This window comes from Molossus molossus, unplaced genomic scaffold (assembly GCF_014108415.1).
Source record: "Molossus molossus isolate mMolMol1 unplaced genomic scaffold, mMolMol1.p scaffold_m16_p_13, whole genome shotgun sequence".
Lineage (NCBI taxonomy): Eukaryota > Metazoa > Chordata > Mammalia > Chiroptera > Molossidae > Molossus > Molossus molossus.
This window is the reverse complement of record NW_023425348.1, coordinates 82,879,402-82,907,274: the sequence shown is the minus strand read 5'-3', so window position 1 is coordinate 82,907,274 and position 27,873 is coordinate 82,879,402. Positions and strand designations below refer to the sequence as shown.

General features: G+C 45.9%; 2 protein-coding genes across 6 annotated transcripts; one reads left to right on the top strand and one right to left on the bottom strand.

Annotated features, from left to right (window-relative positions):
• The first annotated feature begins 89 nt into the window (after positions 1-89).
• Positions 90-8,347, top strand: ACP2 (acid phosphatase 2, lysosomal). Of its 3 annotated transcripts, none has more exons than XM_036257797.1 (11): positions 90-224; positions 814-909; positions 1,213-1,299; positions 2,338-2,490; positions 2,589-2,687; positions 2,764-2,853; positions 3,317-3,449; positions 4,172-4,254; positions 4,370-4,476; positions 4,595-4,770; positions 7,828-8,347. In XM_036257797.1, exons 1-11 carry the CDS (start codon positions 111-113, stop codon positions 7,839-7,841), a joined length of 1,152 nt encoding a protein of 383 aa, XP_036113690.1. In that variant the 5' UTR covers positions 90-110; the 3' UTR covers positions 7,842-8,347. The 3 variants fall into 3 exon arrangements, with proteins under 3 accessions (XP_036113690.1, XP_036113688.1, XP_036113689.1); XM_036257795.1 differs by having other exon boundaries at positions 7,438-8,347; XM_036257796.1 differs by lacking the exon at positions 7,828-8,347 and adding an exon at positions 7,489-7,608.
• Positions 108-27,873, bottom strand: DDB2 (damage specific DNA binding protein 2). 3 transcript variants are annotated; one of them, XR_004959201.1, is made up of 13 exons: positions 27,610-27,873; positions 26,135-26,271; positions 25,568-25,759; positions 14,297-14,442; positions 12,786-12,885; positions 12,518-12,695; positions 12,094-12,236; positions 9,336-9,500; positions 9,157-9,202; positions 8,731-8,866; positions 7,768-7,830; positions 1,834-2,016; positions 108-220 (listed from the first exon to the last, which is right to left on the bottom strand). XR_004959201.1 is itself a non-coding variant. In XM_036257793.1 (10 exons), the coding sequence occupies exons 1-10, from the start codon at positions 27,734-27,736 to the stop codon at positions 8,817-8,819; spliced, it is 1,284 nt and encodes a 427-aa protein (XP_036113686.1). In that variant the 5' UTR covers positions 27,737-27,873; the 3' UTR covers positions 8,462-8,816. The 3 variants fall into 3 exon arrangements, 1 of the variants encoding a protein (XP_036113686.1); XR_004959200.1 differs by lacking the exons at positions 108-220; positions 1,834-2,016 and having other exon boundaries at positions 7,734-7,830; XM_036257793.1 differs by lacking the exons at positions 108-220; positions 1,834-2,016; positions 7,768-7,830 and having other exon boundaries at positions 8,462-8,866.

The window sequence follows — 27,873 nt, the reverse complement described above, 5'->3', positions numbered from 1 at the left end:
GATGGTGGCGAGCGCACTTCCGGCGAGTGTCCTTACGGGTGGGTCCGGGCGGCTGCTGTAGGTGCCGTCCAAGGGGTTCCACCCTCTTGGCTACATAGACTATAACGGTGATGGCGGGCGGACATTGTGGCTGGAGCTGGGCGGCTCTTCTCCACCTCCTTCTTGGCGTGAACCTGATCGTGATGCCATCCATCAAGGCCCGGACTCTGCGCTTCGTTACCTTGGTAATGAGAGATGGGGTTGCCAAAGGGCTCGCCAGAGCTAGAAGGGCACAAGCTTGCTGGGGGAGGAAAGGAAGAGGGGTGGGGGTCTGGAGGAGGAGGAGCTGGTTTAGGAGGAGACTACTGGCCTGCGGTTTGGGGGGCACAGGACTGGGAGCCTGGGTTCTGGACTGATGTGGAGCCGTGGGGTATGGGGGGTACGCTGTAAGGAATTCTATATAAGGGGATAGGTCGGGTGAGTCTGCCCTAGGACAGGGATGTAGTTGAATGATTCAGACACCCACCCCCTGCATAACTTTTTGGTGATGTTTTTTCCAGTCCCCCACCACCTACTTTGCTTTTATTTCTTTTTTCCTTTCCCATCTGTACCTTTGGCTTTGCCTATGATTTCCAGGGTCATTGCTTAAACATGTTAGACTCTCTGGAATCTGGAAGAAGTTACTGACTTCTGAATTGGGGCCTTTTGCAGTGGGTAGAGTTAAGCCGCCTCAGAGAGAGTGAGGCTTCCCTGCCCAAGTGAGGCAGAGGTGGGCTCTGTGTCCCCATCAAGGAGACCCTTCTGACCCATAGGCAAACCATTTTCTTTTGACAGCTGTACCGACATGGAGACCGGTCACCAGTGAAAACATATCCCAAGGACCCCTATCAGGAAGATGAATGGCCCCAGGGGCTTGGCCAACTAACCAAGGTGGGTCAGAAGCCAGCCCTTCCTCAGTATAAGCTGTAGAATGAGTGACCTCCAGAGCAGCCTACAGAACTTGGGGCCCAACAAACCGCCATATCCATTGTAGGTGCTGACTCTGACCAGAGTTCTTAACCTTACTTTCCTCTGTGCCCAACACAATGCCATGCACAACTGGCTACTTAATAAACGACTTCTGGGATCCCATTAATACACTCCTACTTCCAGCCAGGGGTAAACTTGGAAAGCAATAGTGCCTAAGCCCTGTGGGACTTGTGAGCCATCTCTAACCCTTGGGTTTGCCCATAGGAGGGGATGCTACAGCACTGGGAGCTGGGCCAGGCCCTGCGGCAGCGCTACCATGGCTTTCTCAACACCTCTTACCACCCGCAAGAGGTAAGGCTGGGAGCTCAAAATGCAAGGGGAATCAGATCTGCTGTCCTCATCCTCTGTCCTCAGGGAGCCTAAAGGTGAGGCTGGGCACTCTGGCCTCCCTCCATGCATTTTTGGTTACAACTACAGGACAAGGCATCCAAGGGCTGTCCAGAATAAACCCCTAGAGGCTGAGTTGCCCCTGCTTGGCTGGGAAGAGGCAAAACTTATCAAGCATCCAAGCTTGGACTTAGGGGTCTGACAGAGTAGTTTCTGGCTCTGTGAAGTAACTCAGGCTTTCCATTTAAGATACTTATTGAGCACCTACTATTGGCCAAGCACTATGCTATCACATTGCACATTATGGCGCAACACACAGATATGATCTCTTTCTTTGTGGACCTTAAACTGTAGTGGGGGTGACAGATAAATCACACAGGACCCCAGAGATAAAGGTAACAGGGAAAACAGGGCGTGTCAGGGAAGATTGGCAAGTGTTTTGGCTCCTTGAGGCCCCCTCCCCATCCCAAGGAAGGGGATAGCTGTTCCTCTGGTTACCAGTCTCAGCAGTCTCAAGAGTCTCTAGATGTTGTTGTTCCCTTGAGGGCCAGCTCCATCCTGCAGCTTTTTCCTTTCTCTACAGGCAGTTATCTCTGTTCTTTATTTCCTCTCCCTGGTCTCTAAGCCAGTTTATAGAACGGGGTGTGAGTGGAGATAGTTTCTGCCTTCAAGGATCCTGGCCTAAAAAGGGAGACAGGCATTATAAAACTAGACAGACAGACCAGGGAGCCTTACTGATGAAGCACTTCAAACTGGGAGTAGCATCTGAACTAGAGCCATTCCCATAGGGGCAATTCTCGGAGTAGTGACAGCTAGCCCCCAGGGAGTGTTTGGGCCATTGTGGGAAAGAGGGATGGGGAAGGCCAGAGAGGGTGCAAGGGCCAGATGCATGGTGGGTTTACAATTTGGTAACCATCAAGAACAGGTTCTTTTCCTAGAGCCCCAGTAAGGAACCAAAGCTCCCCTCTGCACCCCACAAGAGAGACTCATGTCTCTCTGCAGGTTTATGTGCGAAGCACTGACTTTGACCGTACTCTCATGAGTGCTGAGGCCAACCTGGCTGGACTCTTCCCTCCCAATGAGATGCAGCGCTTCAACCCAAACATCTCTTGGCAGCCTATTCCCGTCCACACTGTGCCCATCACCGAGGACAGGGTAAGACTGGCCAGCCCTTCCCTGAAGGTGGTGAGAGGCCATGGGCCTGCTGATCGTTGACTCCCTCTGTGCCTCTGCTTCCCCCTTTTGGTCTGTAGCTGCTAAAGTTCCCATTGGGCCCATGTCCCCGTTACGAGCAGCTGCAGAATGAGACCCGGAAGACACCAGAGTATCAGAATGAGAGTATTCAGAATGCAGTGAGTGGGGCTGAGGGGGGTCATCACATTGTCCTTTATCCCAGGGCAGGACTGATCCCCGATCCATTTTCCGTAGCAATTTCTGGATATGGTGGCCAACAAGACAGGGCTTACGGACTTGACACTGGAGACCATCTGGAACGTCTATGACACACTCTTCTGTGAGGTGAGCCCATTCAGGGTCCCCAGTGTGACCCTCTTCTCTTACATTCAGCAGGCCCAGGGGACCAGAACACGAAGAACATGATGCCTGGCTACCATTCCCACAGGGGAGGTCCAGGCAAGCGGCCTGCTTCTTGTGAAACAAGGGAACTTCCCTCAAGGGTGAAAAAGAACCCCAGAGTGGGAAATAGTTTATTAATTGTCAGCAGTTCCTGCCCCTCTCCACCCAGAACTCTGGGGGTAACCGACTCCATTCTGCTGAGTCATGCTTTCTGTGCCTGAGCCTCCTTTCCTGTGCCCTGCCTCCTCCACTCTGTCTGCCACGTCTCCTGGTTCCAGTCCCTCTGCTCAGCTGTCCTCTCCCTCCCCTCTCACACACACAGGCACCTTCTCACTGGGGAAGAGAGATGCCCCGGGAGAGGCTCTGGCCTAGGCTGGGGAGCTAACTTGCCCACTGCGATATGCAGAAAACACATGGGCTGGTCCTGCCACCCTGGGCCTCACCCCAGACCATGCAGCATCTGAGACAGCTAAAGGACTTCAGCTTCCGCTTCCTCTTCGGGATCTACAAGCAGGCAGAGAAGGCCCGGCTTCAGGGGGGTGAGTGACGAGAGCAGCATGTCACTCCCTTCCTCAGGACCCTACAGCATTAAAAATCTGCCCCTGGGGGCTTCTCACACACTTCACCTGAAATGTTCTCTCTTTCAGAACCCTTCAGGTCCCCCCGATCATCTCGTTAGTCACCACAGTCCCTAATTTACCAAATGCTTAGCATGTTTGCACGGTATGAATGACCACAGTCAGGTTCGCATGCTTCTCTGCCATTCGTATTCTTAAGTTTCACTCATGTCAGAAGACCCTTCTCCAGTGGTTCCCCCTCCAGAGAACCACTGGGACCACTTGGGAAGAAGGCTGAGGGTAATACACGGGCCAGTTTCCAGCACACAAGCGAGTGCTGCCATCAACCCTTTCTGACCTCTCAGTGGTTTTCAGAGCCTGCACGTGGCAGAGTCCCCTGGCCTGGGGCCACCATCTTGTGTGTTCTGAAGCTGTCTTAAGTCTACATTTGCTCCAAATTGGAGGAATTGTTCAAAGGTGGGCAGGGCCTCGTAGCTCATATTTATCTTGCTTCCCTCTGTGAATCGGAAAGTTGTCAGAGAGCAGGGCGTGCTGTCGAGTTGCTCTGTGGTGCCCAAGCACCCAGGGTTCTCTGTACTGGTGATCAGACCCAGGACTAGCAGAGGGTGACAGGACCACAGATAGATCTGATCGGAAGACAGTGATGGCTGTAGCCACTGACACTGGGGACTTTTCTCCTTCAGGAGTCCTGCTGGCTCAGATACGGAAGAACCTGACGCTGATGGCAACCTCCCCCCAACTCCCGAAGCTGCTGGTTTACTCTGCGGTAAGCTCCTATAGTCCCCAACGTGCTAACATCAAACAAGGAGCTGGATTTCTTCTCTATTCAGTGCCTAGGGGGTATGGGGAGCAGTGCTAATGGGGAGCCCTCTCCCTTACAGCACGATACCACCCTGGTTGCTCTGCAAATGGCATTGTACGTCTACAATGGTGAACAAGCCCCCTACGCCTCCTGCCATATATTTGAACTGTACCAGGAAGATAATGGGTGAGTGGAGCTACTTGTCTGCCCTCTGGAGGGGCACTCGCATGGTGGCTGTGGGCAGCCCAAGGACTCCGTTACAGGCCTGGTTAGCAGCTTCACCTTGTCTCCCATCAACCCATAGGAACTTCTCAGTGGAGATGTACTTTCGGAATGACAGTAACAAGGCCCCCTGGCCACTGAGCCTGCCTGGCTGCCCTCACCGCTGCCCACTGCAGGACTTCCTGCGCCTCACAGAACCTGTTGTGCCCAAGGACTGGCAGCAGGAGTGCCAGCTGGCAAGTGGTCCTGCAGACACAGGTGAGCTGTTGCCTGCCTCTGTACTAGTCATGTCCCAGAACAACTTTAAATCCATGCCCACAAGTCTCGAGGGAGCTGTCGTGCTTCCAGCCATCTTGCTGCATTTCCCTAGAGTTTACTTCCCCACCCCAAGGCCCTTTCACTTTCTCCCTAAGCACATTCAGGTGATGCCCTCACTTCTTATAGCACTGAGAAGATAAATCAGGAGAGAACTGTCCTGATTTTATCACCACCACATCTTCCAGCTTACTTGCTGGTGCAAGCTGCTACTTAAGGCTTCTCTCTCCAGTTACATACTCTGGGCCCCTCTGTTCTCACCTCCAAAAGGACCTCTGATGTCTCAGTGTTTCCTCTCTGCTGGATCAGTCCCATCTCAAAAGCCTAATAAAAACCTCTCAGACACCCGTCTTTCTCCAGCTACCATTCTATTTCTGTTCTGTTAGAGCGCAGGCCTTCAGAGCTGCCTAGACTCTGGTTTCACTTCCTCCCTGCCCGTGGGAGGCTCATGCTGGACAGTCTTGTGTCCACTTTCACTCCATTAACTTTTGTTAAGGTCCAGCAACCTCCTCTTACCAAAGCCTCATACCAGTTCTCAGTCCACTCCTCTCATCTCTCAGCATCATTATATAACTGGTCACTCCTTCCTTAAACACCTTCTTGGCTTCTCTGGTTCTCCTCCTCACTTATAGGCACCTTCCTTACCGGCTTCTCCCCACTAAACAGTGGGTGGCCCAGGGCTGTCTTGGCACTTTTCTCATCTCTGCCCATTCCCGAGGTGATCTCGCCCACCTCATGGCTGGATATACCCTCTCCATGCCAAGTTCCGTCATTTGTGACTTGCAGATTCATGACCTCTTCTCTGAGCTAGACCAGCATATCCAGCCAGCTGCAGACTTGGATGTGACATCGCAAAGCTGATATCTGATACCATATGCTCTTCTCCCCGAAATCTGTTCTTCCTCCAGTCTTTGCCATCTAAGTAAATGCCACATTAGTGACCCAATTGCATAGTATAATCCTAGGACTAATCTTGAATCCTTTTTCTTAGACCCCACACCCATCCACTAGGAGATCCTAGCATCTCAACCTTTAAAATACATGCTCTTACCTTTCATAGTATTAACTCAGTGTCTGATTTCTCTTTGTTCACTCCATTTACTTCTAAAATGCAACACTAGCCTGCAAGGTCCACTTGGCTTTGGTTCTGGCTCTCTGTAGGAGAGACGGTCAGCAACTCCCACCCAGTCAGACCAAGCACTCGTGTCTGTAGAGCTGTGTTGGATCTGAAGCTTTCTCATTTTGGGGAAGGCAGTATGACTCTGTGGCTAGAAGTCTGGGTAGTATAACTTTGTGGCTAAGAGCACAGATGCTATGTCAGACCTTATTTTGACTCCTGCCTGCCTTCTTGTCATCAGACTTTTTGGCAGGTTTGACCTTTCAGAAATTTCATTTTCTGTAGTATAACTAAAAGCCTACCTTGAAAAAAAATAAAAAACAGCCCAGCCAGTGTGGCTCAGTGGATTGAGCGTTGTCCCATGGATGGAGAGGTCCGGTTTGATTCTGGGTCAGGGCACATGCCTGGGTTGTGGGCTCAATCCCCAGTAGGGGGCGTGCAGGAGGCAGCTGATTGATGTTTCTCTTATCTCTGTCTCCCTTCCTCTCTCTCTCTAAAAAAAAATAATAATAAACCTGTTTTAAAAAAAACATGCTCCTGCTCCATAGTCCAATCTACCATCAGCTCTTGCCTGAATTACTGATAAGCTTCCTAATGTTCAGAGTCTTTTCTTGTCCATATCAGTCTCTCAGCATAGATGAGTTAATTTCTTTCTTTCTTTTTTTTTTTTTTTGTGGTACGTGCCCCTAGCAGGAACCGAACCCGGGACTCTCTGGCCCACAGGCTGACGCTCAACCGCTGAGCCAAACTGGCCAGGGCTAGACGAGTTAATTTATTTAAAAAGTAAGTTGCCCTGGCCGGATTGCTAAGTGGTTAGAGCACTGGCCCACAGACCAAAGAGTTGAGGGTTCAATTCTAGTCAAGGGCATGTACCTCAGTTGCATTTCAGTCCCTGGCCCTGGATGGGGTCCTGTGGGAGGCAGCCAATCGATGTCTTTCTCTCACATCGATATTTCTCTCTCTCTCCTTCCCACTCTGTCTAAAGATAAATGGAAAAATATCGAGTCAGGATTTAAAAAAAGAAAAGTCAGTTCACATTACTACCCTTCTCAGAATCTTCCACTGGCTTCCCATCACATTTAGAATAAAATCCAAGTTCTTGACCACTTAGCCTGGTCCTCCACTCTCATCTCCTACTTATCCCTCACTCTGCTCTAGTGGTACTTTCTTGATGACCTCAGAACATGCCAAGTTATTACCACATCAGGGCCTTTTGCACTTGCTTCCTGTCTACTCTCCGCCCCACCACAGGACTCTCTCCTCTCAGATCTTTGTATGTCTCACTGACTCTGGGTCTCTGTTCAATTTATCCTCAGTGAGGCCTTCCCTGACTGACTGCATCCTTTCTCCCTTACCTTGCTTTGCTTTATCGCATTTGTCACTAACTGTGGATATCCCCATTGTAAAAACAGTCCCTGGCATATGGTAGGCAATCAAATATTTGTTGAATCAATGCTCTGACTTGCCCTTTCTCTCCCCGTCCCTGTGCCCAGAGGTCATCGTGGCCTTGGCTGTATGTGGCTCCATCCTCTTCCTTCTCATAGTGCTGCTACTCACCGTCCTCTTCCGGATGCAGGCCCAGCCTCCTGGCTACCGCCACGTGGCAGACGGGGAGGATCATGCCTGACAACCACTCAGCCCCTTCCCTCTGCCTCCCCAGGGAGGTGGGCTTGGCCCTCATTCCTGACTGTTGCTGCTCCCCAGCCCATGGACAGGAGACCCTGGGTTGGGCCTCCCTCTGATTACCCCAACCTAGATGAACAAGTGGGACTCGGCTTGGTCCATGGCACCTGTCACTCAATATTCACGTTCCCGATGTTTACCAAGTACTGTTGGATATTGGCTGTCTCCAAATAGGATTTGTCTCCTCCATGCTCCCTTAGGACCTGAAATGTAGACAAGTATTCAAGTTTCACTCGGGACCTGGGATAAAAAAACTGAAGGAGCTGGTGCTTCATCTGCCTTGCCCTCCCCCTCCCCCAGTCAAGACCTGCTCTCTCCCAGCCCGGAGTCTGGCAAATGGCTCAGAAGACACGGTCGTGCTCTCAGTGCTTTTTTTAACTGGGAAAAACTGCATAACATTGGGGGCACGAATAGTGGCCACCAAGGAACCAGATCACCCAACAGCCAGCCAGTCAAGTTTCCCTTTGTCCAGCGGAAGCCACCGTTAGGGTGAGACATAGGGCTTAATGCATCCTGGTCACCCCTGTAGCTTGAGCAGGTCGGAAGGGTATTTGTACTTGGGAGGGAGTCGGGGGAGGTGGGAGGAGAGTGAATGGTGGTATAGACAGGAAACTACTACCCCCTCAGCTGGCTGGCTGAGGTCTCCAGGAATGTGAGTGAGTCAATGCAGGTGGTAAGCTGGACAGCTGTTGACTGTGGCCCACAGTAGGGCTGAGGTAGCTTGAGAAAAATGAACGTTTTGGATTCTTAATGCTGTTTCTGTGCCTTTTCTTCATTTTGGAGACCCAGGAGCGACCAGGTCAGTGCTCAAAGATCCACTCAGGAGCTCAGTTAGGTATAGTTTTATTGGCCATGTCAATAGTGAACACAAATAAAAAACCACCACCTGATCACTCTGCCACCGCATGTCAGAGAGGAGAAGAGTACCTTGGCTCCAGGAGAAGCTTGGTTCCAGGCTAGAAATAGCAGGGACCCTTGGGGGAGCTGGGTCACCAACTCTGGAGAAGTTTCCAGAGCTAAGTCCAGAGCAATAACATGCCAGTGTCCTAATCCCACAGTATCCCATGCCACAGCATCCTTGCTCCACCCTAAGACTTGGATACCTTGGGCCCTTTAACACATAGCCGCCTCTTCTCGCAGACTTGTCACGTGGCTCCAAGCCCTTGGCCTACACCTTCATTAATGTCTCTCATTTCCGCTTCCCAGCTTCCTCCTGGCTCCAAATGAGAATGTGATAACCTAGGAGGAGTAAGACCAGTCTGACTCACCTTCTGTTATCAGTCTCAGTGCTTGGGGCTGGCCCAGGGAATCCAGAACTTGGTAAGGAAACACCAGGGAACTGGATAGCAGCCAGGCAGTGCCATGACCAAGACAAAACAAGAGGGGTAGGGGGCCTAGGCTGAAGAGACCACCGTCTCCTGGTTATCTTCTCCACTGACTGCTACTCTGGGGTGAATGTGGCAGGGCTAAGCTGAGGTTAGCTTACACTGAACCTTGGGGAATAATAGGGTCGGGCCTACTTCACTCACCCATCACAGAGGCCAGTGTGTCTCCCATAGGATTGAATTCATTGAGCTGCAGAGACAAAGGGATAGCATGAGGAGGGGGTGAAGGTATTAGGAGAAGGGCAATTTCTGGTCATCTTTGGTCAATAAGGTAAGTTGAATCCTTGTTCCCTCCCATCATTATTTGAGGGCCTAAGACTCACCGAAATGATACCAGAAGATTCTGGGTCATAGAGCTGATGCATCAACTTCCCTGAGCTTCCATCAAACATATCGATTGTCCTTAATTCATAGGGGGTACAACTTTTGAAATTAGGATCTGGGTATCTGCCCACAACAATGAGGTTGTACCGAGGGTGCCAGGATGCCTAGGAGATGGAAAGGCTGGTCACTAGAGTAAATGCAGAGCACTGTCAAGAGGGACATCAAAAGTATTCTTTGCCATTAACAACTGTTAATACAGTTGCCAACAATTTAATAGTGGAGATAAGCCCTGGCCGGTTTGGCTCAGCGGTAGAGCATCGGCCCTTGGACCAGTGAGTCTCAGGTTCAATTCTGGCCAAGGGTTGCGGTTTGTCCCCGGCCCTGTTCAGGGTTGAGTGGGAGGCAACCAGTCTATGTGTCCCTCTCACATCGATCTTTCTCCCTTTCTCCCTCCCTCCCTCCCACTCTATCTGAAGAAAAATGGGGAAATATCCTCAGGTGAGGATTAAAAATAAAAATAAATCCCCAGCTGGCTCCCCTGGCCCTTAGGACACCTTCAGGCCTTCTCTCCTGCATTTGCTGAGGTCATACCAACTGATAAATGTTTTTTATTTATTTTATTATTTTTTAACCCTCACCCAAGGATATTTTTCTATTTATCTTCATATTGAGTGGGAGGGAGGGAGAGAGAAACATTGATATGAGACAGGCACACTGACTGGTTGCCTCCCACACGACCCTGACCAGGGCTGGGGATGAACCACAACAAGGTACGTGCCCTTGACCAGACTCGAACCCACAACTCATTGGTCTGCAGGCTGACACTCTAACCTCTGACCTTCAAACTGGCCAGGGCCCAACTGATAAATGTTTTAACATCAGCCTGACCCAGATATTAATCAAAGAGGTGAGCCTACAACAAAGGAAAAAGCCTCTGGTAACCAAACCCAAATAGGACATATGTTCTGAAGCAACCCCACTACTATCTCCATCAATGTGAATGATAGAGTTGAGTAGTAAATAGCTGGTGTCTGAAAAGGAGAGGAAATGTATGTTTCCCAGATTACTCCACTCAAAACAAATCTCAGTTATTGTAAGACAGCTTAGACAGGATTTTCCTAAGAAACTTCTCAAGGAAGTGTTTTAGGAGGAAAGATGTAGTCAGGAAGAAGCATACTTGCGGTCTTGGAAATAAGGCACCAGCCAGTCATAGGTGGCTTCACTGGATATGAAGTGAGAGATGACAACAGATGAATCAGTGGGAACACAAACTGGTCAAGGACCTTGATGCTGTTAAGCACTTGGATTTGATTTGAGGTGTATGGGGGCCACTAATAACTGTCATCACCAATGACTGAGTACTTAGCAGGGAGCAGGTGCCACAGGCTCCAACTCCACTGAACCAGCCCTACAGCAACCCCATCAGTTAGACACCATGATTCCCTTTTCATAGACAGGGAACTGAAACCCAACATTAAAGTAATTTGCCCAAGATTCTAACCCAAGGGGTCTGCCTGCCTGGAGCTGGTGCTCCTCACCACTGTACTATACTGACCAAAGTACAGGCATGAAACCTGGAGGTTTGAAGAGGGGCTGTGGTTCTGGAAAAGAATATAAAATAGTAGAGAGGAAGAACTGGCAGAGTTCAGACTGCTTGCAGAGGTGGGGAACGTCCGGCCCGTGGGCCATAGAAGGCCCTCGAATCAGTACCAGTTAACATCACACACCTCACCATGTTAGCCTGACCAAATATAGCAGGCTAATTTTTAAAAATCCTTACCTGAGGATATCTTTCCATTGATTTGCAGATACAGTAAGATGGAGGGGAGGACAGAGAGAGAAACGCCGATGTGAGAGAGACATAAATAGTTGCCTCCCACATGACCCTGACCAGGGCCAGGGCCCAAACCACAACTGAGGTACATGCCCTTGACTTGAATCAAAATCGAGACTCTGGTCCGCAGGCTGGTGCTCTAAACAATGAGCCAAATCAACCAGGGCTAGCAGACTAATTTTTGTGGGTTTTTTTAATCCTCACCCAATGACATTTTTCCATTTATTATCAGATAGAGTGGGAGGGAGGGGGAGAGAGAGAGAAACATTGATGTGAGAGAGACACATTGACTGGTTGCCTCCTGCACCACCTGACCAGGGCCTGGGATGAACCGCAATGGAGGTACGTGCCCTTGACTGGAATTGTACCCATGATTCATTGGTCCATGGGCTGATGCTCTAACCACTGAGCCAAACTGGCCAGGGCTAGCAGGCTAATGTTTTAGTTGATAATTTTGTATGGCCCTCGAATGATGTTATAAATATCCAAATGGCCCTTAGCAGAAAAAAGGTCCCCCAACCCTGGCTTAGGGCCTTGGGCAGGAAGGAATCTCAGGACTTGAAGACTCAGCCATGGGGACTGAGGCTAGAGAAACTGCCAACAAGAAGACTAAGGTTAGCGTATAGGTCAGCTACACACATGGAACAAACTGCGGGGACCAGAGGGTCAGGATCTTAGAAAATACCTCAGTGAGGAGATCAGGGCTGAGTTGAAAAAAGTCAGGAAAATAGCTTATCAGAGGCAAAAGAAAATCCAGCCAAATGGGAGTGCAGAAGTGGGACAAAAGGAGCAAAGAGCCAGGGGATACGAGACTACTGTGTGTCAGGGCAGGAAGAGGTCTGGGAGAGGCTCCTGTAATCTGTCCTTTCCCACCTTGGGCAGATGCTGTCCCCATGATCACAGCTCTTTACTCCATCACTTACCTTGATGGGTGTCAGGTGCTGGAAGTGGCGGTGAGGGTGTGGGATCAGGCTTGGGGGGCAGTCCCACTGGGAGGCAGAGTAAACACGGATCTCACTCTTCTGGTCTGTGGTCAGGAGCTGGGCTCCATCGGGACTGAAATGAGCTGGCAAGTGAAAAGCCACAGGATGAAGGTGTCACAGGCCTTCTTTTGCAGGGACACCCTCCCTCCTACTCCTCTCTAGACAGAAGGAGGTGAATCTGGGCTGTGAACAAAAACATTCTAGAACTCAGCTGATGGGGCAGCTAGAGTCAGAAGGGTTCCAAGACAGCGTGGCAGATGCTGTCAGGGGTAAAGGTTTGACCTAGCAGCTTCTAAACTTTGAGGGAAAACCTTAGAAGAGGTGGGTTAGACAGGGTCTACAGGAAGGATGAAGTATATCACACCTGCGTTGACAGGATGCCTGTGTGGCAGCGAGTAGAGGAAGCTGGATTTCCCTTTGACCTGGCGCAGATCCCAGATTTTCACTGTTTGATCTACAGAGGCTGTAGCTAGGAACCAATCACAGCATGGGTTCAGGGCCACATGGGTCACTTTCTTTTTGTGCATTCTCAGATTCCAAATCTGCAGAAAAAGGCTTGGTTCAGGTGTGGGCAGAGAACCAAGGTGGGGGTAAGGGAGGCAGAGGGAGGACCTGAGCTCCCGAGCACACACCTCCTTGCCGTCCATATTCAGCAGGACCACGTGCCCCACATTGTCTCCTGTGACCACCACTCGGCTTTCAGCAGATACATCCAGGCTGCAGAACCAGAAACTGGAGGGAGAGACTGTGCTATAAGGTTCTTGGGGACAGCAGCAAGGTCCACTTATTCACTGTTGTAGCTCCAGTGTCTGACACAGAGACATTCAATAAACATTTGTTGAATGAATGAGTAACTGTCTTGCATGGACTCCCAGTGAGGAACACTCACGTTTTCCATCCAGACAGAAGGTTTGGGGGTGATGGGGCTCAGAAATGTGTCTGCTGGACCCAGGATGCTCAGCCAGCATGAGTCCTGGAAGCAGCCAGACCTCAGAGCTATAAGGCAAGTCCCCGGGCTAGCTTGCCCCACACAGCCCTGGGTTCTGAGGAAAACTCTATGATCCTCTCCCTTACTCTCCACTTGTTGAGCCAAAGGAGGTGACAAACCAGACAGGTGACAAACCAAATAGCCCTGTTCCTCAGAGCTGGCTAGAAAGGAACTTCTGCCCTCTTCTGAGCATTCAGGGGAAAGTACACACAACCCAGAAGCTGTCTGGCTCTTGTCCCTCAGATGCCTTGAGGACGATGGGGAAGGGGTGCTTCAGGGATCCCAACACCCAGTCAGGAGAGCTCAGATTCATGTCTTTTCTTTCACACCCTCAAATCCTTGCTACACCACCTGTTGCATCCCCTGTAAACATCTTCCAGAGGGATATTTTTTTTTTGTGGTACATGCCCCTAGCAGGAACCAAACCCAGGACTCTCTGGTCTGCAGGTCGACCCTCAACTGCTGAGCCAAACTGGCCAGGGCCAGAGGGAGATTTTTTTTGTGGAAGAGAAACCTAGAGCTGAGTCTATCTCGTCACCTGTGCGGGTTGTGTGTATACTTCTTACCCCTGTGGGGCAGTCCAGGATAACACCCAGTGCCAGTTAGATCCCCCACACCCTCAGTTCCTTAGGGAGCAGGGTCGCGTCTCTGGCTAGAAATCAAAGTGACAAGCATTTTGTAGCTTCTACAACTACTTGCTCTCGGGAAGTCCATAGTGCCTTATGGACATGATTCTATCCATTTAAGCTTCAGGGAACTGGTTGAGTCGTCACACCCCAGTGGATGTAGGGAATGAAATTTAAGTTCTTACTTCCTGCTCCGGGATTTAAGTGGCTTTCTAGGCCAACGCCGTGTTGACTTGTCCAGTGAGAATCAAGGTCTTGTCTAACGCAGGAATAACAGAAGAGCTGAAGCTCTTCCCTTGCTGAGAAGAGCAAGGCTCCAGAACACCTCCCCAAATTAGTAACCCACCTGGACCAGAGTAAGAGCAGCTAAAGCAAGGGTGTGAGAAAGAGACGGAAGGATGGAGAGTGGCTAACACCTTTCCTTACTTCCCTGCGCCAGGTCTGGGGAGAAGAACTGGGATCTGGACGCCCTTGCCAGAACTACACCAAGAGCCTAGACGCCCTTTCCCCTAGTCGGTAAACTACTCACTTGCAGGTGCCATAGTTGGTATAAACTTGGAGAGTGTTGCCTTTAAAGTCTTGCAGCCTAGTTGTTCCCTCCATTGAGGAGGTAAAAAACTGGTTGGCATTGAGAGGGTTAAACTTCAGCCCAGTGATGCTCCCTCCAGCTCCAATCTAACGCAGGAAGAGAAAAGCCAGTGAGTGATCATGGCCCAGGAGCAGGATGAGGTCTGGTGCACCTACTCTGCCCGAGAGAAGTGCCAGGCAGGCCCTGTACCTGGGGCCAGGCCAGTTTACATGCCTAGACCCTAGGATGCTCTGCACAGTTTATTCTTGAGGCTTTAGTTTTAATTTTATTTCTTAAATTTACACACAGTAAATTTAGTTATTTTGGGTTTATAGTTCTACAAAATTTTTTTTTTTAATCCTCACCCGAGGATATTTTTTCCTTTTTTTGTTGTTGTTGTTCAGATAGAGTGGGAGGGAGAGACAGGAAGACACAGACAGAGAGAAACATCGATGCGAAAGAGACACATTGAGTGGTTGCCACCTGCACGAACCAACCAGGGCCGGGGACAAACTGCAACCGAGGTATGTGCCCTTAGTGGGAACCGAACCCAGGTGTCTAGGGACAACAGGCCAACGCTCTAACCGCTAAGCCAAACCAGCCAGGGCTAGTTCTACAAATTTTAACACAAGTATGGCTTTGAATAACCACCACCAAAATCAGGATGCAGAACAGTTCCGTTACCACCCAAAACTTCCTTGTGCTCTTCCATTGTGGTTATACCTCCTCCCACCTAACCCCTGGCAACCACTGATTTGTTGTCCATTGCTATGGTGCTATGGTTTTTGCCTTTGATAGACCATCATATAAGTGACCATAGAGTATGCATCCTTTTGAGACTAGCTTCTTTCATTTCACTCAGCACGATGCCTCTGAGACTCACCCAAGTTGCTGTGTGTATCTATATCTGCTTCAGTCTGATTGCTGAGTTCTCCACTGTGTGGATGCACCATAGTTACTACATGATGCTCTTTTTAGAGGTGCTCTGGCTCAGTACAGTGGCTGGGTTAGGAGGGCAGGAGACAGATCTGAGCTCCTTCCTGTTTTTTCCCAGACATCCCAGACAAGGATGATGAAAATAATCACGATAACATCAATAGCTTAACCTTATTACGTGCTTACTATGCATCAGGCACTGTTTTAAGAACTTTACATCCCCAAGGGTTCCTTCTCTACTTCTTCCTTGTGCTACTCTCTCAACTTCAGGACTCCACGAGGTCTCTTACACAACAACCACTTCACTCATTCAACATGCTAACGGGCTCTTTCCATTCCTTCTATAAACATTCTAACCAATGCCCATTGTCTGACAGACCCTTGATGCTAGGAAGATAATCTGCTCCCACCTGTTGAGGTCAGTGCTTACAAGGGTTGGTTGTGTTTGTTCTTAAACCTGTATATGCCAGTTTTACTTTTTATTATAATTATATAATTCAATTAAACATGTAATTTAATCACATAACTTAGTAAACATTTAATTAAATATTTAAACATTCAATTAAACATGTAATTTAATTAAACCAATGAAGTACAAGCAAAAAGAAAGACTACTGTTATTTCTATGAAAGCCATGCTGAATGCTTTGGAAAAATCAGATAAAAATGAATTGCTAGCCCTGGCCGGTTTGGCTCAGTGGTTAGAGCGTCGGCCTGCGGTCCGGAGAGATCCGGGTTCGGTTCCCGCTAAGGGCGCGTACTTCGGTTGCAGTTTGTCCCCGGCCCTGGTTGGTCGTGCGGGTGGCAGCCACTCGATGTGTCCCTTCACGTCGATGTTTCTCTCTCTCTCTCCCTTCCTCTCTCTCCCTCCCACTCTATAAAAAACAAAAAACAAAAACAAACAAACAAACAAAAAATTAATTGCTAAAAATAACAGTTGTCAAACTAAGCATGAGTGAGAAACTTAAAACAATTAGGGTGGGAAATAAAAATTTTAAAAGAATCTGCTATCAGATTGCTTCAGGACTATCTTTAAATTACATTTCCACTTTAGGGAAATGGAAATTAGACCATATAAAGAATACACTATATGAATAGTTTATGTAAGACCAGCTGCACCCTAATCAATGGGCCCTTACTCCAAGAGAAGGACAGGCCCTTTATCAAAGCAGAAGTAACAAACACACACACAAACATTTTGTTGTTGTTAATCCTCACCTGAGGATATTTTTTCCACTGAATTTTAGAGAGTGGAAGAGTAGGGGGTGGGACGTTGGGGGAGGGAAAATCATCAATGTGAAAGGGACACACAGACTGGTTGCCTCCTGGGCCAGAGATTGAACCTGCAACCCAGGTTCCTGCCCTTGACTGAGAATTGAACCTTCGACCCTTCAGTCCGAGGGCTGATGCTTTAACCACTGAGCCATACCAGATAGGGCCACACACATAAACATTTTAAGTAAAAATGCATGAGTGTTCTCCTAGCAAAGGTGGACTAAGTGGTTATGACCAACTTTTGCACTGAGAAGGACTAACAAAACTTGGACAAATATGAAAATAAATATATTTGAGACTTCCAATTCCAGTGATGGTGGTTTAGCTTGTGTCAGACCAACCTTCTGTTGAGAACAATAAGAAAAGGTAGCTAAAACATGTCTTTAAAGAATGTAAAATGGGCCCTGGCCAGTTTGGCTCAGTGGTTAGAGCGTCGGCCTGCGGTCCAGAGAGACCCGGGTTCGGTTCGGTTCCCGCTAAGGGCACATACTTCGGTTGCAGTTTGTCCCCGGCCCTGGTTGGTCGTGCGGGTGGCAGCCACTCAATGTGTCCCTTCACATCGATGTTTCTCTCTCTCTCTCTCCCTTCCTCTCTCTCCCTCCAACTCTATCTGTACAAAAAATGGAAAAATATCCTCGGGTGAGGATAAAAAAAAAAAAAAAAAATGTAAAATGGTGCACCCGCTTTGGAAAACAGTTTGGCAGTTCTTTAAAAAAGTAAACATAGTTACCATGTGACTCAGCAATTCCACCCCTAGAGAAATGAATACGTATGTTCATGCAAAGCTTGTACACAAATATTCATGGCAGCACTATTTTTAATAAAGGAAAGGCAAAAAAACAACAAAAAAACAGGTAACTCAAACATCCATCTCAAGAAGTTGTAGAACTAACAGGAAACTAAAGCCAAAGAAAGTAGGGAAAAAAAAACACTCCAGAAATTAATGTAACAAAACAAATATACTGTGGGGAGAGTCAACACAGCCAAAAGACTAATAAAATTGATATTGCCCTGGTGAAACTGACCAAACAAATAAAAAGGCACACATAAACAATTTAATAGATAGAAAAAGGGACATCACTATAAATCTTAGACACTTTAAAAAGTAAGACGATATCATAAATAATCTTATGCCAATGAATCTGAAATTTTAGATGAAATGGGCAAATTCCTAGAAAAAGACAAACTTGCCAAAGTAACAAAGATGAAAGAAAATCTTATTAAAGAAATAAAATAAAATAAAAAAGAAACTGAATTCACAACTAAATACGTTCTTGCAAAGTAAATTCTAGATCCTGATGGCTTCACTGGTGAATATACTAAATATTTAAGAAAAAAATAATATCAATCTTTTTGAAATTTTATTTTCAAAATATCTCAAACTCACAGAAAAGTTGCAAGAATAGCACAAAGACCTATTTTTTCTGGAACCATTTGCTAATAGACTGCCAACATGACGTCTCATTCATCCTCAAATACTTTACTGTATACAAGGTGAGAAAAAAGTAGGTTTACAGTTTTTCATATGGAAAATAATACAATAAATAAGAAATGATAAGAATAAACTGTGTTTTGTGTAATCACAACTGTAAACCTACTTTTGTCCCACCCTGTATTTCCTACAAGGTTATTTCCTACATAACTGCAATAAGATATCAAAACTTAGGGGTATCTTAAGTAGTTCAAACTCATAGAAACAGAAAGAACTGTGGTTGCTAAGGGCTGGGCAGGAGAAGTGAGGAATGGTTATTAAGTGGGTATGCAGTTTCAGTATTACAAGATGTAAAGTTCTAGAGATTTCTTGCACAACAATGTGAATATAGTAACACTACTGAATTGTACACTTAAAACTGTTTCAGATGAGCTCAGGTGGTGTGCTCAGTGGACTGAGCATTGTCCCCTGGACTGAGAGGTTCCAGTTCGATTCCAGGTCAGGGTACATGCCCGGGTTGCAGGCTCAGTCCCCAGTATGGGGTGTGCAGGAGGCATTTCTCTCTCACACTGATGTTTCTCTCTCTCTCTCTCTCTCTCTCTCTCTCAAAAAAAATCAATTAAAAAATGTTTCAACCCTGGCTGGTTTGGCTCAGCAGTTAGAGCGTCGGCCTGTGGACCAGAGAGTCCCGGGTTCGGTTCCCGCTAAGGTCACGTACCTCGGTTGTGGCTCATCCCTGGCCCTGGTTGGGGTTGTGCGGGTGGCAACCAGTTGATGTATCTCTTTCACATCAATGTTCTCTCTCTCTCTCTCTCTTCCTCCCTCTCTCTCTTACACTCTATCTGAAGATAAATGCAAAAATGTCCTCGGGTGAGGATAAAAAAAAAAGGTTTCAGATGATAAATTTTAGGTTATGTGCTTTTACCAGTTTTTAAAAGAAGCAGTATTAAAAAAAAAAAAAAAAAAAAAAAAAGCCCTGGCCGGTTTGGCTCAGCAGTTAGAGCGTCAGCCTGCAGTCTAGAGACCCAGGTTTGGTTCCCGCTAAGGGCACGCGTACCTTGGTTGCAGTTTGTCCCCGGCCCTGGTTGGGTCATGTGGGTGGCAACCACTCGATGTGTCCCTTTTACATCGATGTGTTTCTCTCTCTCTCTCTCTCTCTCTCTCTCTCCCACTCTATCTGAACAAAAAAATAGAAAAATGTTCTTGGGTGAGGATAAAAAAAAAAAAAAAAAGAAGCAGCAGCAGCAGCAGTATTACTTGCTAGGGATATCATTATAGTTGTAAAAGAGTAAAAAATTTTTTAAATTTAAATGAAAAAATGGAATATAACTAATAAACCAAAACAAATAAAAAACAATTAGTATAGTTTACCATATTAACAGAATAAAAAAATCATATGTCTATTGATATCAATAGATACAAAAAAGTATTTGATGAAATTCTATTATCATTCATAAGAGCTTTTGTCAAACTAGGAATAAGAGGCACTAACTTAATATTTAAGTAAAGGTATTTAAAAACAAACACGTTTTTAAAATAAATGAGCTCCTAGGTATACACCCAAAAGAACTACAAACGTGTTCAAACAAAAACTTGCACAGGAACATTCACAGCAGTAGTATTAACAATAGCAAAAGGCAGAAACAACCCAAATGTCTATCAACAGATGAATGGATAAATAAAATGTGGTATATCCATATGATGGAATATTACTCAGCTATAAAAGGCATGACAGCCCAGCGGGTGTGGCTCAGTGGTTGAGCATTGACCCATGCACCAAGAAGTCACTGGTTCTATTCCCGGTCAGGGCACATGCCCAGGTTGTGGGACGGATCCCCAGTGGGGGCCATGCAGAAGGTGGCCAATCAATTTTTCTGTATCTCTCTCCCTCTCCCTTCCTCTTTCTCTAAAATCAATAAAGAAAAAAATAAATTAAAGGGCATGATACATGCTATAACATGGATGAACATTGAAAACATTATACTAAGTGAAGCCAGACCCAAAAGGACAAATATTGTATTTGTCCATTTATATAAGGTACCTAGAATAATCAAATTCATAGAGTCAGAAAGCAGATTAGTGGGGCTGAGGGAAAGGGTAATAGAGAGTCATTGTTTAAAGGGTACAGAGTTTTAGTTTGGGATGATGAATATGTTCTAAAGATAAACAGTGGTGATGATTGCACAACAATGTAAATGTACTTAATGCCACTAAATTGTGGGTACAGAGTTTTAGTTTGGGATGATGCAAATGTTCTAGAGATGAATAGTGGTGAGATTGCACAACAATGTAAATGTACTTAATGCCACTGAACTGTACACTTACAAATGGTTTAAATGATAAATTTTGTTATGTATATTTTACAATAAAAGGTAACAAATTATACTTAATGATAAAATATAAAAGCCTACTATAGTCAAGAACAAGACAAAGATAAAGCCTCAAGACAAAGGACCCAGTGCACACTCTGCCTCTGGGGAGCAGCCCGTGCCATTCCCTTCCCCCTCTCATTCCCTCACAGGCACACATCTCTGAAACTCTAAGTGTCTCCACAAGACTTGCAACCAAGGGAGCAATGGGCAGCGGTAGATCATCCCAGGCTAATCCCCTGAACCTGTCCCAAGGCAGCCCAGCCTAGGCTTTCCTGTGCTTCTTCTGTGCTAAACCCCTGCTTGTTTTCTGTCCCCACTTTAATAAACATACCATCACGGTAAAAAAAATAAAATAAAAAGGCAAAGATGTCTGCTATTGTCAATATTCAACAGTGTACTAGATGTCTTTGTCAGTGTGATAAGGAAAAAAGAAGTATTAACAATGGTAAAGGAAGAAACCAAACTGTTATTATTTGTAGATGACAAGATTGTGTAGGAAAAATGTTTCAAACCTCAAATAAACTATGTATTAAAATTAATAATGTGGATTTATCCTTCCAATCATGAAGAGCACACTGGTGACATGTAGAACAATAATAATAGCCTAACATATATATAATTGGAGTCTGAGAAATAAAGGGTAGGAAAAAATTATTTGAAGAAACAATGGTCTAAGATTTTCCAAATTTGATGGCTGTTATAAATTCACAGATCCAAGAAGCTCAATTAAACTCGAGCAGAAGAAACAGAGAAAAAGACACCAAAAAAAAAAAAAAATCATAATCATTTTTAAAGCCACTAGAAGAAAAAGGGAAAAATCATGAAAAGAGAAGCATAAGAATGAGAGCAGCCCTGGCTGGTGTGGTTTAGTTGTTTGGGCATCGTCCTTTGCACTGAAAGGTTGCCAGTTTGATTCCTGGTCAGGGCACATGCCCGGGTTGTGGGCTCAATCCCTGGTAGGGTGCATGCAGGAGACAGATGATTGATGTGTCACTCACATCGATGCTTCTCTCTCTCTGCAGCTCTCCCTGCCTCTCTCTCTAAATATCAAGTGAAAATCTTTAAAAAGAAAAGAAAGAATGAGAGCAGATTTTAGAGCAGACAATTTTAGAGAAGTAAAAAAAAAAAGAAAGAAAAACCCAAATAGACCTGTGAATCTAGAATTCTATACCCAGCAAAAATATTTTCTCCCACCTCCTCATAAAAGAAAAAAAAAAAAACTTTTAAAGATAAACAAAAGAAAAAATGCATCACCAACCAACCTACAATATAAGAAATGTTAAAGGCAGAAGGGAACTTTTACCAAAAGGTCATCTGGATCACACAGAATGAAAAGCACTGGAAATGGCAAATATGTGAGGTTTTATTAGTTAATTTTTTTCTTGTTTTAACAATATCTTTAAGCTCTAACCAGTTTGGCTCAATGGTTACAACGTCGGCTTGTGGACTGGAGGGTCTCGGGTTCAATTCCCAGTCAAGGGCATGTACCTAGGTTGCAGGTTCAATTTCCAGCCCTGGTCGGAGTCGTGTAGGAGGCAACCAATCCATGTGTCTCTCACATTGATATTTCTCTCTCTTTCTTTGAATCCTCACCCAAAGATATTTTTCTATTTATAATCAGATAGAATGGGAGAGAGAGAGAAACACTGACGTGAGATAGACACATTGACTGGTTGCCTCCTGCACAACCCAACCAGGGCCAGGGATTCTTTATACTCTCTGTATTGTCTAAATTTCTTATGATAAACATGAATCATTTTTATAATGAGAATAAAATTTACCTTCATTTTTAAAGTGTAATACATGTTCCCTTGCCAAGGTCAAATGACTAAAGTGGCAAAATGGGTTCGGTTCCAACTAAGGGCACGTGCCTTGGTTGCAATTCGTCCCCAGTCGTGGTCAGGGTCGTGCTGGAGGCAACAAGTCAATGTGTCCCTCTCACGTCAATGTTTCTCTCTCTCTCCCTCCCACTCTAGCTGAAGGTAAATAGGAAAATATCCTTGGGTGAGGATAAAAAAAAACAACACCTTACATCTCGCCCAGCCAGTGTTGCTCAGTGGACTGAGCATCCCCATGGACTGAGAGGTTTTGGGCTTAATCCCCAGTAGTGGCAGCTGATCAATGTTTCTCTCTCACATCGATGTTTCTATCTCTGCCTCCCTTTCTCTCTAAAAAACTCAGTAAGAACGTTAAAAAAGAAAAGAAAAAGAAAAACTTAAATCTCTTCCTACCTGACCTTTGGTTGACTTCAATTTAAAGCTGTCCTTCCTGGTCCTATCTCACCAGCTGGGCAGGAATACCACTGAGCTCTGTCCACAGCACTTTGCTGGCTGCCTTTCTTCTGGCTTCCGGCACTTGCTTTCTTCAACATCCATCTCATACCTTGAATTCTAATCTCCCAAGCCTGTCTAACCTGGCCGTTTCGGATGGGCTGCTCTCTTAACTCTCTACGTAAGAGAACTCATTCTGGGTTTTTCCTTGGCCTCTTCTGTCTCTAAATCAGATGTGTTTTGTTTAGTGACAGAGCATGTTAATTTTATTTAGTTCCTGACATGAAAAATCAGGATATTTTAAAATGAAACTCTTTTGTATTGTTGGTGGGAATAGAAAATGGTGCTGTCTCAATGCACCATTTTAACAGTTTGGTAGTTCTTTAAAAAATTAAAAACAGAGTTACCATATGATCCAGCAATTCCACTTCTGGATATATACCCAAAATAAATGAAAGCAGGGACTCAGATATCTGTACACCCATGTTCAAAGGTACATTATTCACAATAGCCAAAAGGTGGGAGCAACCCAAGTGTCCAGTGACAGATGAATAGATAAGCAAAGTGTGGTCAAAGCATACAGTAGAATATTATTCAGTCTTATAAAGGAAGGAAATTCTGACACATATTGCACTATGGACGAACATTGAGGACATTATGCTAAGTTAAAGAAGCCAGTCACAAAAGGACAAATATTGCATGATTCCACTTATATGAGATATTCAGAATAGTCAAAATCATAGAGACAGGAAGTAGAATGGTGGTTGCTAGGGGCTGGGGGATGGAGGGAAGAACAGTTAGTGTTCAATAGGTATAGAGTTTCATATTTGCAAGATGAAAAGTTCTGGAAACTGGTTACACAAGAAAATGAATGTACTTTTTAACACTGAACTGTGCATTTAAAAATAATTAAGATGCTAAATACTGTTTGTGTATTTCATCACAACTTTTAAAAATCAGAACATTTCATATTTAAAAAATCAAGATTTCAGGCTTCATTTGAAAAAAATCAAACCTGATACCAGGGGACCTAGATTCTTGCATGTCAATCATCTCTAGTTTATCACTGACCCTAGCACCTAACATCATTCTTTTATGTTTGGCTTTTTAAAAAATATTTTTAAAAATTGATTTTAAAGAAAGAGAAAGAAACATTAATGGGAGAGTGAAACATTGATTGGTTGCCTCCCATACACACCCAAACTAGGGACTGAACCTGTAACCTGGGCATGTGCCCCGACCAAGAATCAAACTGGCAACCTTTCGGTACACAGGATGACACCCAACCAATTTAGCCACACTGGCCAGGGCCTTTTGGGCTTCTTTAGTCATGTGAGTTTGTGATTTTTGCTCTAAACCCAGAGCATTACTTTTCACAGTACATCCCTCCAATGTCAGCATTCAGCTGGACAAGCTAAAGGTCTTCCTTTGGTAGAAGGGCCAACACCCTCACCCCTCAGCAACTGATGGTAAACACCAGAATGATTAAAACCATCCCTAAAAAACTCTATGCCAGCCCCTGGCCAGTTTGGCACAGCAGTTAGAGTGTCAGCCCGCAGACCAGAGAGACCCAGATTTGGTTCCCACTAAGGGCATGTATCTTGGTTGTGGTTTGTCCTTGGCCCTGGCCCTGGTTAGGGTCGTGTGGGTGGCAACCAGTTGATGTGTCTCCCTCACAACAATGTCTCTCTCTCTCTTCCTCCCTCTCTCCCTCCAGCTCTGTCTGAAGGTGAATACAAAAATGTCCTCGAGTGAGGATAAAATAAATAAAATAAAATAAAAATATTCTTTAAAAAACAAACAGCCCTGGCCGGTTTGGCTCAGTGGTTAGAGTGTCGGCCTGCGGTCTAGAGAGACTAGGGTTCGGTTCCTGCTAAGGGCACGTACCTCGGTTGCAGTTTGTTCCCGGCCCTGGTTGGTCGTGCGGGTGGCAGCCACTCGATGTGTCCCTTTCACGTCGATGTTTCTCTCTCTCTCTCTCTCTTCCTCTCTCTCCCTCCCACTCTATCTGTACAAAAAATGGAAAAATGTCCTCGGGTGAGGATAAAACAAAACAAAACAAAACAAAACAACTCTATGCCAAACCTTGACCCAAACACACTCTGCTTTTCTTCCTTTCATGTGCATTTATGTAAATATTGTTCTTCCTCACTTCTCACTCATCCATGAAGCCTTCTCTATAAACTAATTTGAGAAAGGTTCTTCCTTCTCTCATGTTCTATAGCATTTAGCATCTGTACTGCTAGTTATTATGTAGGTCTACACCCTATCTTCCCAATTACACATCAAGTCCCATATTCATTCAAGAAATATAAAGCAGCTACTCTAGGCCAAACATCGTTCTAGACCCTGGGAACAAAGTGGTGTACCAGAAAGACAAAGTCTCTACCATCATGAAGTTTATTTTCCAGTGGGCAAAGTAAATAAATAAGTAAAACATTTCAGATCTTAATAAACTTGGTGGGGGAAGAGTGAAGAAGGAAGACATGGAATGACTGGGTGGGGTGGAGGCTACTTTAGACAGAGTGGTCAGTGAGCTCTTTGAAAAAGTGTATTGAGCTAAGACCTGAATAATAAGAGAGAACCGGCCATGAGAAGACCATGGGTAAGAGAAGTCCAGCCAATAGGAACAGCAAATGCAAAGACGCACTTTCAGGAATAGAAATCCCCAGTGTGGGTAAAGCATAGGAAAAACAGCAGTATAAGATGAAGTCAAGTGTTATGAAGGGGATTAGATTCTATATGATAACTTACTACAGGGTGATCAGTATTTTATACCTTCTAATATTTTGAGGGCAGGCACTCAATAAAGATTTTAGTATCATCACCATTTACTTGTTTGAAAATACCCACAGTTACTTTTGATCCCAGTCATCTCCTTTTACTGGTTGATTTTTCATTCCTTCAACACTTCTTCAGCACAGTTATCTGGCACAGGGACTGCTCACCCCTTTAATGAAGGTAGGTTTGTCCTTTATGCCCAAGTTCCAGAGCATGATATCTCCCCCTTTGGAACCCACAGCCAGGGTGCTGGGGTGAGTTGGGTGCCATGCCAAGGATGTGGCCCTCCTGTCAAAGGGGGCAGCCTTTTGGAATATCCGGTAAGAAGCCAGAGAGTGCAAAAAGGACTGCTGGAGAGCCTGACACAGAGAGAAAACAATTAAATTGAATTAAAACCCAAATCCTAGGTAAACTGCCAATCTGTGCCTCCTCCATAGATAAGCCCTAGGGCCAAGTCCTCCCACCAAAGGAAAACTGCCTAGCTCTGTGCTTGAAAATATTTGCAATATACATGAACTAATCTTGGAAAGCAAGAGGGAAGAGTGCATTCCAGCTGGGACTTTTACAGCATAAGACTTCTACCTGGCTGAGTGCCCAAAAGGCCAGACACCAAGGTGGAGGTGATCTGACCACTCTGAAAACCCAGTGAACCAACTCGGCATCTAATTTTGGAGCATCCAGTTGAAAAAAAGCATCATGCAAACCTTGAGCACTTCAGCCAGGAAACGCCTCACCTGCTGTAGTGATGGCCAGGCAGTTCTACCCAGCTTATGGTGATGGAGGGCCCTGACGATGCTCCTGCATCGTGGTGGGACCTGCTGGCTAGCCAACCCCTCCCAAAGGCAGTTTGAATCAAATCTTCTGCTAGAACCTGCCAAGTAGAACAGATATATTTTCCTCTCCAACCTTAATGAAGAAAGATTCTTCTGCTGAAATCCCAGAAAGAAAGCCTTGTTGTTTCATTCGGTTTAGCCAATCTCTCCCATTACCTTCTAAAGTCTTTCCATGGTCCGCTCAGTCTCACCCAGCACAAGAAATAGTGAGTAGAGATTCAGCCCCGTCCACCAAATAGTAATTCTGAAGTGAAACTAAATATGATTTTGCAGGGTTCCTGAGAGCTGAGCCAAAGAAATACACAAAGAATGTGCAGAGAATTCTTCCCAGTTTGGGTTGGAAAACTTGTGATAAGGTTGGGTGACAATTTTAAAATCATATATAGAGCACAATAAATTTTTTTTTTTCGTACAGCATAGAAATGACTATTTAGGGAAAGAAGTGTCTTTAAATCCTATATTAAAATAATGTAGAGGAGCCCAGCTGGTATGGCTCAGTGGTTGAGCATTGACCCATGCACCAAGAGGTCACCAGTTTGATTCCATTAGGGCACATGCCCAGGTTGTGGGCCCAATCCCCAGTGGGGGCATGCGGGAGGCAGCCAATAGATGTTCTCTCTCATCGATGTTTCTCTCTCTCTCTCTCTCTCTCAAATCAGTAAAGAAGAAACTTTTAAAAATAAAAGTGTTTTAAAAAAAAATGTAGAGGAAAGCAGTTGTTGGCCCCAAGTCCAATCTGTTCTGGAAAGCAGCAGGATCCAGATCGTCTGACATGGCTCTAAATTAACTAAGCTACTTTGGGACAGGTAGATCCACTCAGACCAGGAATAAAACAACTCTGGATTACCAAAATGTATTTGAGGATCTGATCTCTATGAATTCGACCTCTTGACAACCAATTATTTCTTCTTGTGGATAAAATCCCACTTCATCAACCCTCTGCTCCAGTCTTTGGAGTTCCCCCACACTCCTTATAGCCCTTGGTTCAGTCGCCAACTAACCTCTGAGAATGTGTTTTCTAAGGAAGGAAACTGAGAGCTCTCACAGCTGAATCTAAGGACCTACTGCTACACATGCCACTAAGCAAGGAGGGATTATTTTAAGCAGTCCTCAGGGTGTAAAAATCCTGGTACAAACAAGGTATTTGAAAAGTCTGTTGTGTCTGATGTAATGGGGCTCACTTGCCTCTTTTCATCACTGGAGGGAGGTTAAACTCAAGCTCTATGGTGTCAAAGGACCAGCAGACAAAACGCACAGCCTGAGGCATCTGAAACTTCGGACAGCCTCAGGAACCTAGAAGCACCCATCCCCCACTCCAGCCTCCTGAGTGAGAACCCCAATGGCGGAATTATGAAAGCAGCAGGCGTAGGCAGTACCGGGGCCCTTCACACAGAGCTTCTTGGCCTCGGGCTCCAGCTCCCCTGGGCTCCTGCTCCTCCTGCTCCTGGAGCGCAAAACCATCTCGGGGGTCTTCCGGGTTTCTGGGCGTTTCCTGGGAGCCATCGCGTCCCCTGTACAAAGGGATACTATACCGTATGCCGAGATTATGGAGGTAAGAGAGAAGCCTCTGGGGAGAAAAGGGCGGGGACTAGGGAACTGGTCCAACTTCCCGCCAAACAAGCCGACTTCCCGCCAAACAG

Bases quoted from the DNA above. Each gene is read 5' to 3' on its own strand.
- ACP2 (XM_036257795.1), top strand. From the start codon at position 111: ATGGCGGGCGGACATTGTGGCTGGAGCTGGGCGGCTCTTCTCCACCTC. The intron at 910-1,212 runs GTGGGTCAGAAG...GTTTGCCCATAG, and splicing joins GGCTTGGCCAACTAACCAAG to GAGGGGATGCTACAGCACTG. The intron at 4,771-7,437 runs GTGAGCTGTTGC...CCCTGTGCCCAG, and splicing joins AAGTGGTCCTGCAGACACAG to AGGTCATCGTGGCCTTGGCT.
- DDB2 (XM_036257793.1), bottom strand. From the start codon at position 27,736: ATGGCTCCCAGGAAACGCCCAGAAACCCGGAAGACCCCCGAGATGGTT. The intron at 14,443-25,567 runs GTGAGCAGTCCC...TTCCTGCGTTAG, and splicing joins AACCTACCTTCATTAAAGGG to ATTGGAGCTGGAGGGAGCAT. The intron at 9,203-9,335 runs GTGAGTCTTAGG...TTGTCTCTGCAG, and splicing joins AATCTTCTGGTATCATTTCG to CTCAATGAATTCAATCCTAT.